Genomic DNA, 19,568 nt, shown 5'->3' with positions numbered 1-19,568 from the left:
GGCTTTTAAATGATTTACAATTTGGTAGTGGGAATTCTTTTAGAGAAAATCTATTTGAGAATAATTAGGCTTCGTTTATTTGGATGTAAAATTATTTATATATAAAACTTTTTTAGGTGAAATATACTTTTTTTATTTTTATTTTTATTTTTTGGTGTTTGACAAAGGTCTTGAAAAATTTTTCCTTAGTTATTTTTCTTAGGTTTTAATAAAATACTTTGCTTAAATTTTGAACAACCAAACATCAAAAAATAAAAAAAATATTTTATATCCAAACAAATGAAACATTAAACTGAGAAAAATGATATCTTCAAGGATTAGTTATGAGTACATATAATCCTTTTTATGATTTGGTTAGTCAGAAGGGAAAAAAAAAAAAATGTAAACCGAGTGTGCTGGCCAAATTAGAGATTCAATGTTTTATGAAAGCAGAAGGATAAGTTTGAAAATTTGAAGGAAATTCGAAGAACTCTTGGACAACAAAAAAAAATTATAAATGAGAGTAGATGTCAATGTGTTATTTTTTAAACAGTACTTCAGCTGATGCACATTCAGTGGAACTTAAAGATGCATCTAGGGCCATGCTCTTTCGTGCGTCAGGATCCCCTGTTGCAGAAATGGTACCATCGCGTGCCGTAACTTAAAATTTGAAGCAGAAGGATAAGTTTGAAAATTTGAAGGAAATTCGAGGAACTCTTGGACAACAAAAAAAAATTATAAATGAGAGTAGATGTCAATGTGTTATTTTTTAAATAGTACTTCAGCTGATGCACATTCAGTGGAACTTAAAGATGCATCTAGGGCAATGCTCTTTCGTGCGTCAGGATCCCCTGTTGCAAAAATGGTACCATCGCGTGCCGTAACGATTCCACGCATTTCTAATTTCGACACCATTACTTTAAAACTTAAAAGTAAGACATTGAATAACGATTCAATTGTCTAAAAACTAGGGATGTTCCCACTTAAAAAAAATTAAAATAAAAAACCTTATAATGTCATTCCCACGTTGTACCATTCAAAGAAGTCATCTCAAAACTAAATTGGAACAAGGTAGCATGAGAAACGAAAAATTATTCAATGGTATTGGACCACTAGTCCAATTTAGACTCTTCGATTTAAAAATAAATAAATAAACACATGCACACGCACACACACGGATGTGTTAATATATTACGAGAAACCTAAACATTAGTTTTGACACGATTGGACCATCAATGGAACGATTTAAGGGTACAAAATGTTGTATTTGTAGTCACGGACGGATGTATACATCATACGAGCTGTGGAGCCCACAAATCGAAGGGTTGTGCTCGTGCAGTGGAGACTGCTAGTCTGCTGCACTTGACATACTCATTAGAAGTTGAGCACAAACAAAAGAGTGCCATTTACCAGTAAAATCACAATGTCATGAAAATCACACATAAATATAAACATTTTAAGTTGAATGAACAAATAATAAAGATAATCAATAGCTTTCTCTGATGCGCTAATTATGCACATGGGAACTCAATAGCCCTCATATTAATATTCCTTGCAACTGGGTGAAAATATTAATCACTTGTATCTGCAATCCAAGAAGCAGAGCCAATCATGTACTAATTTAGCATTCGCAGCCTGTAGACCTCTGCTGCCTCCCTCCACCGGCAACATCAATGGTATCGGGAAGATATCTTTCACAATGATCAAAGTAACAAATTAGTATTCCAAGAATAAGTTCTGTACATCACCAAATGTTATATTTTTATGGGACTACATAAGAGAGCAATTATAATAGACACAATATGGTAAATACAGTCTACAAGACTATGCATTGTACTTTATAGACCCTAGCTCAGAAATCAAAAGTTTGTTACAAGTAAACCCTACATTGGGATGCATGCCAGATATTACATTCCTGTCATGAAAATTAAATTATGAATGCGTTGGAGTTAAACCTGATACTTTGAATCCTTAAAAAAATATATTTAAAAATAGAAGAATGTAGCCCTTTGTAATCCAGAGAGACAGAGTGCCTTGATGCTGCTAGCACTTTTAAAATGGTACATCAATTTTTTTTTTTTTTGATAAGTAAAATGGTACATCAATTTTTCCAAGGTAAATTCACTTGTCATGGACTGATAAACATCAAATCAAATTTTAAACGGACGCTCATATTTTTGTTGCTTTGAACAAATAAATGAAGGCATAAATGGAATATTCTTCACAGTTAAACAAAACAAAGTATACAGGTTTCAAACCGTGAAGGATTTAATTGTGCCAAAAAAATGTAATAATTAAAATCTACTACAACAGGTTGTCAAATGCAGACAAATTTTAGGGATAATTACACTAATCTCCCATGTAGATTGCCTAAATAACATGGACCTTACCTCTAGCTTCAAATATAACACCAACCTTTAGGTCCGAGTAATATTGACCTCCCCTTAGGGCTGTAAATGAACCAAACGTTCGACGAACAGCTCGAGCTCGGTTCGCATGTGTTTGTTTAATAAATGAATCAATCTCAAACAGAAATTTCAAGCTCGATCAATAAATGAACCAATCTCAAACCACCCCCTGCTCGGCTCGTTTGTGTTCGTGAACAAAACTCGTTTGTGTTCGTAAACAAAGATTGTAAACGCATTCACAAACATATGTAGTAATATACACATTAATATATAACTAAAGACATATATTAGTGACAACCTATACATTTATTTTAATACATGAGGCCTATTTATCTATTTATGTAAGGCCACTTAAAGTGAAAGAGAATTATGTTTTTAGCTCTTACCCAACTAAGGCCCATAAAAAAAATCAGACCCATGAGCCCACACACACACACACACACACACATATATATAAAGAAATCCTAATTCCTAACCCTAAACATACATCTCTTACATCGCGCTGCATCTTCGAATCATCTGCAGCGTCTTTTTCTCTCTCTCTCAGCATCTTCTACCAGAGTCTATCTTCTCGTAGATATATACATATATACAGTGATCGACCTTCTATCAGCGTCTCTCTTCTCTCACATATCTACAATGATGGAATCCAGGAGAAAGCTATTTTTTGGAACGCAGATCAACATAATTTATTTCTATTTTCTTGGTGTAATATATATATATATATATATATATATATATATATATATATATAAAAAATAATATATGTATAGATATGATTGTTGGAAATCTAGATTTCTATTTAAACCTGTGAAATATGGGTTTCTATACATATGCATAGATATGATTGTTGGAAATCTGGGTTTTTGTGTAAACTTGTACTTTCAACATGCATATATGATACGGAGTATATATATAAAGAATGTGTGATATAGCTCTTAAACGAGCTTCGGGCTCGGCTCGCATGGCTCGTGAACAAATTCAAGCCAAGCTCAAACACTGAGGTGTGAGCTAGGCTCGAGCTCGAGCCGAGCTCAAACACCATGCTGAAGAGCCGAGCCGAGCTCAAATATCCCAATACTCGGCTCGGCTTGTTTAAAGCCTTACCTCCCCTGTCATAACACTCTTGTTTACTGATATCATGCTCAAAATTTACTTAAAACCTGAGAATGCCCTTAGAAAGCTTGAAAATGCTATTTTATCCATACGTTGAATTAATAAAAGTACAATGGTTATAATAGACATTTAACACATTCGCGTCAAAATCAACACTGACAGTCAGTGTTATTTTTGAAGCCATCAGGGAGGTCCTTGTTATTTAAGCAATCTACAGGGGAGGTAAGCGTAATTATCCCTAAATTTTAATGTTCAACTACAAAGCCACTAATCATTAAAAAGGAGAACTGATATAACAAAAAGAGAATCTCTCTCTTTCTCTCTCCTAATCTATCTACACACACACACACACACGTAGGTATATACAACAAGACACTAGTGCAAAGACTTTACTGTCCTGTCTAGATGAAACCTCTACTACGTCTTACACAACTATTAAAGCAAAGTGCAATTTCGACTTTCCAAAAACTTTAAATACTTTTTTCCTTTGGGAGGGAGGGAGGTGGAAGTTGCTAATACTTGCGTACCCAACAGATCAAACAATTCAGGTGCATAAAAAAATCCTTACATTTCTTCTTCAGGCTCATTCTTGAGAGCATTATCAGCTATACACTGGAAAGCAGCGTCCACATTGAATCCTTCTTTGGCAGAAGTCTCAAAGTAAGGTATATTTCCCTTGGAGGCACACCATGCCCTTGCTTTCTTCTCAGAAACCTGATATCAAAAGAGAGAGCCCATAGAAAAACCCATTTAATTGCCAAAAATGATGATTGCACATACATCCTAGATTGCCAACAGAACACCTTCAATGAGAGAGTAAACGCATGTCAACGGAAGAGAAAATGCTTACCACCCGACTATTGCCACCATCAACATCTATCTTGTTGCCCAATACAACAAAAGGAAAGTTTTCAGGGTCAGCCGGGCTGGCCTGAACATCAAAACCACAAAAACTCACTTTCAATCACTGGTTCTTTGAAATCTGATATAAACTGAATCACCAATGGATTAATGATACCTGAATCAGAAACTCTTCCCGCCAATTGTTGAGATTATCAAAAGATTTCATGACGTTTACATCATACACAAGAACACAGCAGTCTGCTCCGCGATAAAAAGCCACACCAAGGCTTTGAAACCTTTCTTGCCCAGCTGTATCCCAAATCTGAAAAATTGAAGAAAATGAGTAAGGAATACAAAAAAACCTATTGCCATATCTTTGCCTCTGAATAATAACCATTAATCTCAAGCATATCTGCTTTCTCAATATTAAAACAATGTTAGCATTAGAATTATAAACAAATAAATAAAAGACAGAATATAAATTGACATTTCATAGGCATGCTTCGTTCCACTTCACATACTCTCTTTTTCTTTGTTTTCCCTTCATGGAGTCATTTAAATTTCCATACAATAATTTTTCTTTTCTTCCTAGTTGAGACTGACGCACCCACTTTGCTCTGCTCTTATGAAGACGTGAATTCTTGACCTTCTACTTTAAAATGCGAGGAAAGTACCACTAGGTTACAGCCTTCTTCTTCTTCTTTTTTAAGGGTAGAAAGGGTGGGGCTCAAACCCCAACTGAATTTAGGGATTGCCACCTCAGATTTAGGGATCACATACTGAATTTCTTTTCCCTCCTTCCAAAAGGCAAATTCCGATCACATGCTAATTTCATGTGGTAGTATGGTACAGACTACAGACGAGAGAAACCTGCCATCTCTCTCTCTCTGGCACAGGCAAACGCAACCAAAAAAAAAAAAAAGAGAGCATAATCGCTGAGTGGGAGGTTAGCACCATCATAATATCCTAATAAAAAATTACAGCAAGCCCTTTCATAGGTCACACCATTTGAATCTGCGAGTTCCATGTTCATGACTGATGTTGAGTCTAGTCAAGATTTTAATTATTACATGGGAAATCTGAAACTGTCCTGGGAATAGTATAAGTTGTCATTAATGCTTTATGGGCATTTTGATAGTCAGTCTAGGAAAAGGTAGTGCCATTAATAGTAAGAAAAGCCCTCTTATCTGCTGTAATCAATCCTAAATCAGTATAATTTGAGATATTATCAGTTTCTAAACAATTCTTCAGGCTTTCTTCTAGATTTTCCTTTAGAAATCTAGTCTTTGACGTTGATTGGAGTAACCCTAGTCTTTCTTAAAGAAGACTTGTGTTTTCAATCTGCTTGCTTCAATAAATGTTAACAATCAGCTTTTCCAAAAGGTTAAATTGTTAGACAGTGTCACTTGATTATTTATATCCTCAACCACGCCTCATCAGGCATGGACAAATTCTCTACGGTAAGTCGGCTAACCACATATATCAATTATGATTACCAAGTTGGCAGTGAGATTCAAGCTTAGAACCTGATCTACTTTTATAGCATGTTAAATGACAAACTATACTAAAAACTTAAGGGCCCGTTTGGCATTGGGTTTGATATTGGTTTTGGTGTTTTGGTTTCACAATTTGAGCCTATATCATAGTTGCGGCAGACCAATTTAAATCGCAACAGTATAATAACATATCAGATTATTGGCCCAAAACCCATATCACCATATTGCTGATATTGGTGTTATGTACACTGTAGCGGAGATATCAGAAGCCCAAACCTATATCAAACTTATATCAGATACTGTAGCAGAGGCAAGAGGCATATAACATATTTTTTTCTCAAAACCCTATCATTTTTGGCCTCCGTTTCTCTCTCCTCTCTGCTCTCGTCTGAAGTAATTGAAGGCGATTTACATCTCTCCTCTCTAATCATGGTCGTAGACCACGGATCGAACAAATTTCTCTGGAAATCTGTTGTTTCTATTGAAATATATAAATATTTCTATATAATCGTGGAGCAAAATCCTCCACCAGTTACGGTGATCCAGTTTATTTCCTTCAAGCTATAAATATTTCTATAAAATCCTCCACCAATCACGGTGTCTCCATTATTGTACATCTTCTATATATTCTTATCTTTACCATGCCTATATCTAGGCTTTTTGTACTCAAGTGAAATACACATCTAAATAATAGAAATGTAGCCCTTAGTGACTCTTTGTCCATGGATGTACGCCTTAGTGCCGAACCATGTATATGCCTGTGTTCTCCATTTTTCTCTCTTCCCTTAACCTATTTGCATTTTTCTCTCTTCCCTTATTCTATTTGCATTTCTTATTTCCGCATCCAAATTTAACATGGTATCAGAGCCAAATTGTTCTTGTAATCCCATCTAGAATTTGAGGGGGAGTATTGGAAATATTATCATGGAGCATATTTTGTATGTCTTCATATTCCTTTCCCGGCGTAGTTCTGGCTTTTCCTTCAAACTATAAATATTTCTATATAATCCTCCACGAATCAAGGTGCCTCCTTTAACTATTGTACACCTTTCATATATTCTTATCTTCACCATGCCTATATATAGGCTCTTTGTACTCGAGCAAAATACACATCTGAATAATAGAAATGTAGCCTTTAGTGGCCCTTTGTCCATCGATATAAGCCTTAGTGCCGAACCATGTATATGCCTGTGTTCTCCATTTTTCTCTCTTCCCTTTTTGTATTTGCATTTTTCTCTCTTCCCTTATTCTATTTGCATTTCTTACTTCCGCATCCAAATTTAATAGTGTCCCCTATTGTTTATGTCTGTTCTATTGTTTGACCAAGGCTTCATTGATTGAAACTTTACTTCCTGGTTCGATTGAAGGGCGATTTACATCTCGAAACCCTAATAAGGTTTTCCCCTCTCATTTCGGTAGAGGTCACTTCTGCTTCATCTCGTTTCTCTCTGATCTCTGAGCTTGTTTGAGGCGATTGAAAGAGCAAAGGAACCCTAGTTCTTCGTTCACGACTTCAGATCCAAGCTTTGTGTTGCTCTGGTTTCTCTCTGTTCTCTGTTTCTGTGACACGAATCTGAAACCCTAGTTCTTCTGTGGCGAGCACATCGTAGGTATTTCTCTGCAAAGGTTTTGCTCTGGCTTCTCTCTGATCTCTACTTCTGAGACGTAAATCTAAAACCCTAGTTGTTCTTTGGCGAGCATATCAAAGGTATTTCTTTGCAATTGTGTTATCGATCTCTGCATTTTCTTTGTTTGTTGTTGTGTGTTTGTTTGAAAGCAATCTCGCAATAGGAATGGTGGATAGATTATCATATTTTATTCTTAAGTGATTCATACTTCCCCTGAAATATCAACCATGACACTTCGTCATTAACCACATAATGGATAAAGCATGAGTTTCCAACCCAAACTCAAATAATGAGTTCCCAATTGAAACTCAAAATAGATCACCACCATGGTCAGTAGCCGATACAGGTTTAATGTTTCATAAGGCTCTTCTCTAACTCATTCAAAGTAAGAATTTAAAGAAAGACTTGATCTTAAAAAAAAACATTAATAGTGAAATAAAATTTTAATAATTAAAATTCTGGTTTCTCATCACTATAAGACCCATGCCCATGTGTACTTAAGTACAACTAACTTGGTCAACCTTTAAATAAAATACACAATAATCATATATTACATATACCTCCAATGATCATATATTATAGATATAACAGTGGGAAGTTGGGAACTCAATATACAAACAATCTATTTAATTTTTTCAGTTTGGTTATAAATCTCTGTTGTGCAGTGCTTGCCTCTATCGTCCCTTCAATGGCCTTAAAACTCTTCTCTCTCTACGTGATATATTACAGCTGCCTGAAATTTACATTTTATAGTGTAGAAGATTCTGATGCCCATTGGAAGTTTGGGAGTTGTAAAATTTATTAATCCAAGTGGTGTGATTTAAATAAATGAAAGCACCAAAGCATATTATAATAATGGACTTGATAAAATAAATATTGTAAGATGGAATCAAGAAAACAATAAGGACAGAAAGATAAAATAAATATTATACTATGTGCACGTGGTTTGGATGTTGTTGTGTACACAAACTGTGGACTTTGACTGAGCATGAGCTACTATGCTACTTGGTTGGTCAATGGTTTTAATTCATCTGTTGTTGCTATTGTCAATTCAGTCTTATAATTTATGCAATGCAACTGGCAGTTGCTGATGATAGATATTTGTTGTCTACTGGATCAAATATTTGGAGTGTACTACAATGCTCTTTCTCTGAAATTTTGCAATGCAACTGGCATTTGCTTGCTTGCTGCTGTGCTGGCAGTTGAAAAAAGTTTGTTATTAAAAATATCAGTAATATTAGCTATTAAGGGTGTTCTAATTGTGGTGTCACTTTGATGTGTTGTTTCTGAGATTAATTGTGGTGGTACTACTTGGTTGGTCTGTGGAGTAGCTAAAGAGTAGGCACTGAGTCAGAAAAAAAGCAAAAAAAAAAATATACCAAAATTTGTTCTGTTTCAGTAATATTTGGTGGTATTGATTGTGTTCTAATTGTGGTGTCACTTTGATGTGTTGTTGCTGAGTTCAATTGTGGTACTACTTGGTTGGTCTCTGGAGTAGCTAATGTGTAGCCAATGTCTATGAAAAAAGGTAAAAAAAAGACATATCAAGCATCTTCTAATTTGATCTAATTAAATTTTTTTGTACAAATACATTATGTCTTACTTCTAACCATCTCATCTGTTGTGATGGTGCTAAGTTCAATTTTGCTCTTTGGACGCTGTGTGCTACTGAGTTGATATATCTATTTCTGTTGAGGTTTTGCAACTCTACTCTCCAATGCTGTTGAATGCTATACTCACAGATTACTGCACAATTTTGTATTGCTGGAATGCTACTCTCCAATTTTGTATGCCAATGTACTTTTCAGATTTCTGAACAATGTAGCAAATGTAATTTTCAGATTAGTGCACTAGGTTGCCAATGTAAATTTCAGATTAGTGCACAATGTAGCCAATGTAATTTTGAGATTACTGCATTTGGTTGACAATGTAATTTTCATATTAGTGCAGTTGGTCACATTGATTTTGCAGCCAAAGTATCTATATGCTAGGATTTTGTGAAAAAAAAAAAGACAATCTTCAGGTGAAATGGTTGCATGCTAGATACTTACAGCATGCTCATTTCTGGACTGTTTTACCTAAAGCTCAAGATTCAACAGTTTGGAAGCAAATCTTGGAGATCAGGGAGTTCATTCAGGAAAATGTCAGTTTCAAATTAGGCAATGGGACTTCTTTTAACCTGTTAAATGACCCTTGGAGTGCAGGGTTGTCATTGGTTCAAAGATTTGGAGCCACCATTTTCAGAAATTTTGATAGAGATGCATTGGTAGACACCATTATTGACAATGGAGTCTGGTCTTTTCCACCATTTTTCCCAAATGAAGTTAGTGAGTTCATTGCTACCATTGAATTGAAGGATGCTCCGGATGAGATTATTTGGAAACATGGCACATTCAGCTTGAAAATTGCTTAGTCAGCCTGTAGGACAAGAGGTCAACCAGTTAATTGGCATGCTCTTTGCTGGAAATATAGCAGACCAAGGGTGGCAGTCATGGTTGCCATCATCATGCACAACAAAAATCTTTCATTCGTTGACTTGAAAATGAGAGGTTTTTCTGGGCTGTGCGTCACAACTGTTACAAGGATGAAGACTCAAATGATCATCTATTTTGCACGTCCTTTTGCTATTGAAGTGTGGCAGGCTGTGACTAATATGATGCAATTTCCAGGGTTGATTTTTCACTCCATAAATCAGCTTGTGGAGTGGTTCTGCAGCAATCTCATGGCAAGAGCTACAAGTCCAAGGTCTTAAAGTGCGTCTTCTCAGCCTATATTTGGAAGATATGGATGGAAAGAAATGCCTCTCTACATCGGGGAACCAGAGAGAATGTCTCTACTGCTGCTAATGCTATTGTTTGGTAAGTTCTTCATTTTTCTCATAGATCTTTATGAGTTGTTAGGAATGTTGAGGTTTTTTTTCTGTAAGTCATTGGAAATGGGCTTTTTCCATTTCAGTTTTGTAATGGGAGGGATGCCTCTCTGTTGACATCTTGTACTATTATTTTTATTCTGAAAAATCTATAAAAATATCCCATTCTGGAAAGAAAAAAAAAATTCAGATTTGTGCACAATGTAATGTCACTTTCAGATTACTGCACAATGGATGGCTTAAAAATACTAGCCAATTTTCATATTACCCTATTTCATAAAAGTTCTATTGAAACAAGTACTACAAATCATTACACAATTTCCCAAAACAAAATTTTCTATGTTTCTGTTTCCGAATTTCCCAAAACAAAATTTTCTTACCAAACATGATTCCGATTTCAACCCAAAACACTCCTATACCAAAACGGTTGTTTTGGTATTGACTAAAACCATAACGCCTAAAACATATCGCATGCCAAACGGGCCCTAAACTATTAGAAATTAGAGAGGATGTAACTTTCAATTGCCGGCTCTCCAAAATCTCAAGCTGTTCAAGAGAATGAAACTTGGTGCGGAAAACGTTTGTTGGCATTCTCTTTCCCTAGGCTCTTCCGCATTGCCTCGGATAGACAAGCCTTGGTTGCCGACTATTATCGGTTTGATAGTGGAAGGCTGACTTGGGATGTGCGCTTTGTGATAAACTTTCAGGTCTGGGAGTTAGAGGATGCCATGAGGTTTTTGGAGTTGCTCTATCATCAGGAGATGGATGGCAATGGGCCTGACTCCTGGATTTGGGTGCCCTCTTCATAGGGGAGGTTCCATGTTCGCTTTTTCTACAAGAGTCTGTCAGATGCTTCGGGGCCTTCCTTTCCATGGAAGGCTGTTTAGCGCACCAAGGGCCCGCTCAAGGTGGCTTTCTTTGTTTGGATGGTAGTTCTAGGGAAGATTTTGACGCCCGAACCTGAGGAGGAGATAGGTTATTGTAAACTGGTGTTGCATGTGCAAGAGAGATGAAGAGACAGTAGATCGTCTCCTTTTGCATTGTCCAGTGGCCCGAGACAGTTGGGTGCTGCTTTGAGTCCTTTTGGGATCCAGTGGGTTATGCCTCGGTCCTTAAGAGGCACGATAGATGCTTGGAGAGGATGTAAAGTGAGCTCCCAAGCCCAAGATTTTTGGAGGGTTGCATCCTTGTGTGTGTAGTGGTGTCTTTGGATGAAATGGAATAGGAGATCCTTTGATGGTGAGGTGAATCCTATTGGGGCACTAAAATTCTATATAATTAGTTCTATTTTTTGTTGGAAATATTGGTTGCAAATCTATGGGGAAGATAGTTAATTTTTTTGGATATATTGAGAGTTTAGGGGCCCTATTCAGTCCTTGTGTAGTAAATTTTTTATTTTTTTTGGCTGCATTCCCATTTGAACACATTCTATTGCAACAATCTGGTTCAATTACAAGACTGGTTTCTTGCTCAAAACTTCACTCAAAAACTGCATTGGCTCATCTTTCCTACTGTACTTTGGTATCTATGCACAGAGAGGAACTTGAGACTGCACCAAGGCAAATCCACCACTGCTAAAGCTATTGCAAGAAGCTGCTGGTGGGAGATAATGGATTTATCTGATACTCAACTTGCTGACCTTGTTTGATTCATCATTTTTATTTTTCCTTATAGCAATGTATTGATCTATCCTTCTGTTGCCTTTGTTTCATGCTTTTAGCTTCTGCTTTTAAGGGTTGGCCTTGCTTGTACTTTGTATCATAGTGTCTTCGTCAATAAAATCTTATCTTATTCAGGAAAAAAAAATATCCTACTAATCAAAAAAGGGAAAAAAAAGAAGAAGATGATAATATCTAGTAAAATAGATGATAATGCCAAAGAGACGGATACTTTATTCAAATTGCAATCAACAGTATGCTGATTTATCAATGCAACACAAAATCTACACAACATAACATTTAGTTTCAAAATTCTCCTTAAAAGATATAAGAGGTTTTTTTTTTTTTTTTTTTTGGGGGGGGGTGGGGGTGTGGTAATCCCTCAAAAGCTACACAAGGCCAAATAGGACCTCTAAACTCTCAAAAGTCCAAAAAATCAACTATGTCATCCATGGATTTACAATTTTTCCCTGGAACCCAGCTAAAAAGAGTGCTAATAATGGAGAACTTCAGCACACCCAGTGTTGTTAAAGGCGCGCCTAGGCTCGAGGCTCAAGTCTAACGCCTGTTCTCATCCCAGGCTCACTGATGTTTACTAGGTGCGCGCCTCGGTTGCGCCTCGTCCTATTTGTCAAGCGTGCCTCGCTGATTTTTTAAAAAAACTATGATTATTCTATTTCTTAAGCCAAAAATGGTACTTTTGGCAACTTAATAAACAAAGAAGAAAGCCAAAGCATTCGAGAGAAGAAACTTTTATTCAAAAGAATAAACAAATAAGAAAGCCCAAGAGTCAAAGCGTCAACCAAACAGAAAAAGAGTGAGATGTGAGATGAACGACGAAACCCTAGTTGCAGAGATGAATGACGAAGCCACGTCAGTTCTTTCTTCTTCTTTACTTCTCTCTCCTTATCTTTGTTTACATCTCTATCTTCGTCTAATTCTCTTCTCTCTTAGTCTTCTTTTTTTGGTGGGGCTCGGTTTTTTCTCCTTTTTTTCTTTAACACTTTCTCTCTCTTCTCGTCTACTTATCTCTCTTCATCTACTTCTTCCGTCTCTGCGTCTTTTTTTTTTTGGCTCTGTTTTTTCTTTTCTTTTCTTGTTAGCAGTTTTTTTTTTTTTGTTAATAAATTTATTTCTTTTTATGCTCTGTTTTACCATTCAAAAAAACAAATTATGCTTTGCCTTTCAAGAAAACAACATTGTGCTTTGTTTTATGGTTGTTGGATGCTTGTTTAGTTGATGTATTTACTTTTTTATATTTGATATTAATTTTTAGAATATTGATATGACTTCTGAGATATGAATGTTTATTTTAAATTTTCGATTGTGCGCCTCACTTCACTAAGGTGCACGTCTTGCCGTGTGTCTCGCGCCTAGGCTCCGAAGGACCTCTAGCGCCTTGGTACGCCTTGATCGTTTAATAACACTGAGCGCACCAATAGAGGGTTTCCTTTCCTTCAAAGGATCTCCTATTTCTTTCAAGCTATAAACACCAACCAAATGCACTAGGGCGTGACCCTCCAAAAATCTCGAGCTTGTGTCCCCACTGTATAGCCTCAATCAAGCCTCTGGAAGACATGGGCATAACCCACTAAACCCCAAACAAACCCAACATCAAAACCCAACAATCCCAAGCACATGCAACATCAGTTAACCACTACTTGTCTCCTCATCATCATATTATCTTGGGTTAAAATCTTCCAAAGCACAGATGCCCATGCAAAGAATGCCACTTTAAGAGGGGCCTTAGAATGCCAAATAGCCTTCTACAGGAACAAAACCCCTTGAGCCTCCATAAGACACCTTAGAAAGAACAAACCTCACAGCGGCCCTGGGAGTAAGGAAACCACACAATAGAATTAGGAACACCATCCACAATCTCCTAAAAACCAACGATGTCCTCAATCTCCCAATCTGGAAAATTCCTCACAAAGCGCACAATCCAGGACATTCTCCCACTATCAAGGCGATAACAGTCAAACACCAAGGCGTGTCTGTACATAGCAATCCTGAAAAGTGGGGGAAAAGAGAGGGCAAGTTCCCGAACTCCTCCTTATTCCACCTTTTAATGTCTTCCTTAAAGCGTCGCAACTTACCCGCAAGGATAAAACTTGAAGTGCCACGTACATCATAACCCTCCCACCAAGAACGAACCCTCTTAATAAAGTCCTCCGCTCGAAGCCACATATTCTCAAATCGAAAGGAAGATCTCCTCTTCCGTAATCCCCCACAATCTAAAACCAATGGAATATGATCTGAAATTGGTCTAGCAAGCGCCGTTTGCACCGCATCCGGAAAATTTTCCTCCCAATCACCAGACAAAAGGAATCTATCTAGTCGAGAGAGTGTGTGAATCTCTCTACCACTGGACCAAGTGAAGGCCCCTTCTTCCATCGGCAAGTCAGGGGGGTGTAAATTACCCTAAACTCCTCTAAGGTTTGGGGTAATCAATATTGGATGAAACTTTTTTTTTAAATCACTCTTGCACCCTTATCAGTGTTTGTCACCTAACAGCCCTTAACAATTGCATGTTGTTGGATTATTTTACCCTCTCTTACCATCCATATTTTCTTTTCTATACCCTTCTCTATCCCTAATATTTTTCCTCCTCAATTTCTCTCTTTGAACTGTTCCTTCCATCCTCTGGCACAACAATCACCATCTCCTCCTCTCTCTCTATAGATATATATATACCCATATATATCCAAAAAAAATTGCCTCCATTCCTCACTTCTTCTGTCACCACAACTGCCTCTGTTTCTCTCGCACACATGTTTCTCTCGACTCCACCATCAAAATCACACACAAAAACAAGAGCAGCAGCAATGACCTTCAAACCACCACCCATAGATTTACTACAATGAACTTCAAACTTCACCATGTATTCCTCTATGCAAATCTATACGAAGAGAATGACTCGTTTGCCGCCAATCGTGACAATTGACTTCAAACATATACATAAAATCTAGGTATATACATAAGATGTATAAATACGAAACAATATCTAGGTATATACATGAGATGTATAAATATGAAACAATAATTATACATACTTGACGCCTATGAAGCAGTCAATATTGATTCCATGGATTGAATCAATATTACCCCAATTCGACAATAATTGGGTTTATTATTCATAAGAAAAAACAGAGCTATATATAACCATGTGTTTGAGTATATATAAATAAATATGTACATATACACATACTTTGTGTTATCCATAGCATACGGTGAGAACACATGGCCAATGGCTTCTCAAAGTGTAATGCCCCTAAAATTTAATGAGGTAAATGTGTTTCTTTGTTGAGAACAATATGATATTGTCACTATATTAATAGTAAGATTAGTCTACTATCCCTTGTTGGGATAATGCAAATTTGAAAGCATGCTAAATGGATATCCAAACAAGGAGATATGATCCGAAGTATAAAAGTGAAAAGCATTTGCAACTAGGGTTTCACCATTTCCTTTACCATTATAGACAAAGAAAGAAATTGAAGGGAAGATGTCTTGAGAGAGGGGAAGCAACCTAGCAAGGAAAGGATTACATCTTATACTGTAAGTAGAATTCTATCTTCTTCACAATAATAATTATATTTCGGTATTTAGAATTCACAAATTAAATTTGAAAAATGATCATGTAAGCCCGATAGTTTATACATAGGTTTTGTGTATCTGTGATTAAATATATGTACTATTATTTAAGGGATTTTGATAGTAATTGATTATAGTGAAGGGATTGACGTAAGCCTTAACAGAACTTGTTTAGATTCAAACTTTGTGTGTTAACAATAGTATGTACTCTAAATGCATGATCAAGATGCAACTAAAACCCGTTGTGCGTTTCTAAACTCTTAATCAAATCCACACACTTTGTTTTTCTTGTAGCAAGGAGAATGCACAACTCTCCCAGTAATGTGGAGGAGATACACAACCCCACTCATCATCTATTGTAGTGATAGGTACCAAAGCACTTATCAAGTGGTATGGAGATGCACAACCAACCCAAGGGACACTTTCACAATACCACCGCTTGAGCTCGCTTAGCTCACAAAATTGGTGCATCAAAAATATTAGGACACACACACAATGCGGCCATCACAACCTTTGCATCGCCATTATCCTCACTGGTACCACACACACACACATCCTATGAATGCATGGACTAAAAATTAATACTAAATTGTATTACTAACATCGCCGACGCACATGGGGAAGTTGCTGGCCAGATTGAAAAGGTCTTCTTCTCCAAATAAAGACCCAAAACGTTTTGCACTCCGTCCCTGTACACTACCAGCCAGTTCCACCATCTTTTCAAGCAACCCACGGCCACCAAACCAGTCACAACCTGTACCAACCAAACCCCATGGATCATACAACATCTTGGACCAAGAGTCCCCCAAAACCAAGGTCTAGTTTAGTTGTCCCCAAATTCAAAATTTCTGGGGTTTCAAACCCTCATTTTCTTCACAACAGCCACAAACCACATCAAATTACTTCAATCACTCATGATGGTTATACAATACAACACTAAGATCGTCAAAGAATACTATCAATTCTCCTGTACTCATCGTCAACCCATGAATTCACATAAATTCATCTAAGCATAGATTCATCTAAGTTATGATCACTGTTCAGATATATATATATATGTATGTATATATGATAGTGTCATTAACACAAAGTACAAAAAGTTTGGATCTAAACAAGTTATATTAAGGCTTACGTCAATCCCCTCACCATAATCAATTACCATCAAAATCCCTTAAACAAGTTAATCACAAATACACAAAACCCATGTATATAGAGTATTGAGCTTACATGATCATTTTCTAAATTTAATTTGTGAATTCTAAATAACAAAATATAACACTCCCTCTGTCCCAAAACAAGTGTCCTTTTTTGGGAATCTAACTTTTTAAGAGAATGATTTTTTTTATTTATTATTGTATTAGTAGTGAATGAATTAACAAATTTACCCCCAGTGGGTCCACATTGATATGATGGTTAACTTTTCATAGGTTCAATACAAGAAGGTTAAATTGGTAATGTTACAAAAAATAGTACATTGACTTTTCAAATGAGACACTTATTTTGGGACGGATAAAAATGGAAAGGTGGACACTTATTTTGGGACAGAGGGAGTAATTATTGTGAAGATAAGAGAATAACATTTACAATACAAGATATAATTATTTCCTTGTTAGTTTTCTTCTTCTCTCTCAATACTTCTTCCCTTCTTCAATTTCTTCCTTTATCAAAAATGATAGAGGAAATGGTGAAACCCTAGTTCCAAATGCCTTTCACACTTATACTGGGTATCTTATCCCCTTGTTTGGATACCCATTTAGTATGCTTTCAAAATTGCATTATCCCAATCAGGGATAGTAAACTAATCCAACTATTAATAAAGTAATGATATCATATTGTCCTAAACAAAGAAACAGATTTACCTAATTAAATTTAGGGTCATTACATACTACACTCCTTAAAATAAATATTGTCCTCGAAATTTGCGCACCTGGTTCAAACAATTGCAAATATTTCTCCTCATCTCTGACTCTATTTCCCAAGAGGCTTCATCCTCCTATGGTTGCTCCACAATACTTTCACTAAGGCTATCTCCTTGCGTCGAGTTGTTTCACCACCCCATCACAACATATGACACATCCGAAGGTAGCACTATCGTGTCTTGATTGACCACCTGTGACTCATCCCTCAGGCACTTCCTCAACATAGACACGTGAAATTCATCATGAACTGCTAACAAGCTAGGGGTAGGGCCAATCTGTAAGCCACATGCCCAATCTTCTCCGTGATCTCAAAGGGCCCAGTAGATCTTGGTGCTAACTTTGCCTTCCGATTCCCAATTCACACCTTGCAAAAGGCAATTGCTATCTTCGTAGTCCCATTGTTCCTAAATCTTCACCTTGCAAAACCTAGCACTTCAATTGACACTTCAACTCAAAAATCCGAACAATCTCATGGAATTAGGTGGTTGCGGGAGGTGGGACTAGGAGTGGGATCAAAGAAAAAAATGGCCCTCCATTGTTGTGTAGTAATACACCATGTCTGTGTGTATAAATACTGAGCCACATTTGACGAACAAGTGTAGAAGGTAAAAGTTTTGTTACTATTTTTATTTTTTTCCTTCTATTCCCACATTCTGCATCCAATCCCAGAATACATGTGAAGCTACCTACCATTAACACTAGATTCAAGTAATTTTTTCTCTTATTAAACTTCAAAAATCTGTCAATACTCCAAAAATCCATATCAAAAGGCAAAAGAGATATTGGGTGGAAACATTCTCTACTCTAAGCACCCAGCAGCTGGCCTGCTAGATTTACAACCACCATATTTTGGAAATTCCATATAGCTAGAAAATTGATAATGGACACTAACCATATATGTGCTTCTACAAATGTTGTTGGACTTCTTGATAATAGATGTTAACTACTCTACAAGGCATCCTTTCTCGCAGCATAAAAATGGAATTTAACCACCTACTTTCAATTATCTGTATCATAATCGATATTCGAAGCAAAATAACGTATGCTAGTCAATACATTGATTATGATAAATGATACATGCATCCATTGGCAAACTTACACAAGTAACTAAGGAATGGAAAAATAATAGAATTACAGAAAAAATCACCTGTAATGTGAACAGCCTATCATTAAATTGAACTTCTTTTGTCAAGAAATCAGCTCCAATAGTTGCTTTGTACTGATTACTGAACTTACGATTCACATACCTAAATACAAAAAATTAGGTAGTGATCACATACCAAATTACACACAACTAAAACAATAAACAATCGTAATTCCAAAATCTAGGGTTACGACAATACTGATTCATGAGGGATGTCTTCCCCACCCTGCCAAAATCAAACAAATCCAAATTAATACAAAATTCTATGCAACTAACAAAACAAAAAAATAAATAAATAAACCCTCATTGGAAAAAAGAAAAACCTTCACAAATAAAGTGAATTTTCAAGTAATACATTGCATCTGAACACATAACGTAAATTGAACGAGAACAGGCAGCGTTGATCTTAAAGATTACAGAGACAAAAGTAGTAATAAGAGAGAAGCTACTAAATTCTCGACACTCAGATTTGTTTTCCACAATTTCGTTCCCTTAATAATTGCAAAAGACAATCATCTTGCTTTGGAAGCCAAAACAACACGAGAGACAAGATTTGAAATTTTCTTTGAATATAATATTATTGTTCAGTTTCCTCGAGAACCAAACAGAAAACAGGAGGGAATCTGAGATGAGATAAAAGGTTGACATACCCGCTGTCTCCGAGGATGATGACCTTGAGAAGCATGCGCCTTCGAGAAGCCATGGATTGAGACCTTAGAAGAGAAGAGATTGGAAGCGGAGGATTTTGTAATTGAAAGTGTAATTTTCTAGAGAGAGTCTCTGATTTGAATTGGGGACAGAAATGATAGACCGACCAACCGAATTATATTGTATTACGTAGTATAAAAAAATGGAAGGACAGCTAGGATTCGATTTGAAAGATTCCGAGATAATATACCGATAACTATTTCTTA

General features: G+C 36.4%; 1 protein-coding gene across 1 annotated transcript; it reads right to left on the bottom strand.

Moving 5' to 3' along the window:
• Positions 1 to 1,360: 1,360 nt before the first annotated feature.
• Positions 1,361 to 19,472, bottom strand: LOC132282885 (ras-related protein Rab7). Its single transcript, XM_059784700.1, has 7 exons — positions 19,305 to 19,472; positions 18,854 to 18,880; positions 18,658 to 18,757; positions 4,522 to 4,668; positions 4,354 to 4,434; positions 4,072 to 4,217; positions 1,361 to 1,670 (listed from the first exon to the last, which is right to left on the bottom strand). The coding sequence occupies exons 1-7, from the start codon at positions 19,355 to 19,357 to the stop codon at positions 1,601 to 1,603; spliced, it is 624 nt and encodes a 207-aa protein (XP_059640683.1). The 5' UTR covers positions 19,358 to 19,472; the 3' UTR covers positions 1,361 to 1,600.
• Between the last annotated feature and the right edge of the window lie 96 nt (positions 19,473 to 19,568).

This window comes from Cornus florida, unplaced genomic scaffold (genome assembly GCF_030987335.1).
Source record: "Cornus florida cultivar Cherokee Brave unplaced genomic scaffold, ASM3098733v1 CherokeeBrave_3.0.0_Hap2_Chr11, whole genome shotgun sequence".
In the NCBI taxonomy this organism is placed as follows: domain Eukaryota; kingdom Viridiplantae; phylum Streptophyta; class Magnoliopsida; order Cornales; family Cornaceae; genus Cornus; species Cornus florida.
This window is presented reverse-complemented; position numbering and strand designations above follow the sequence as displayed.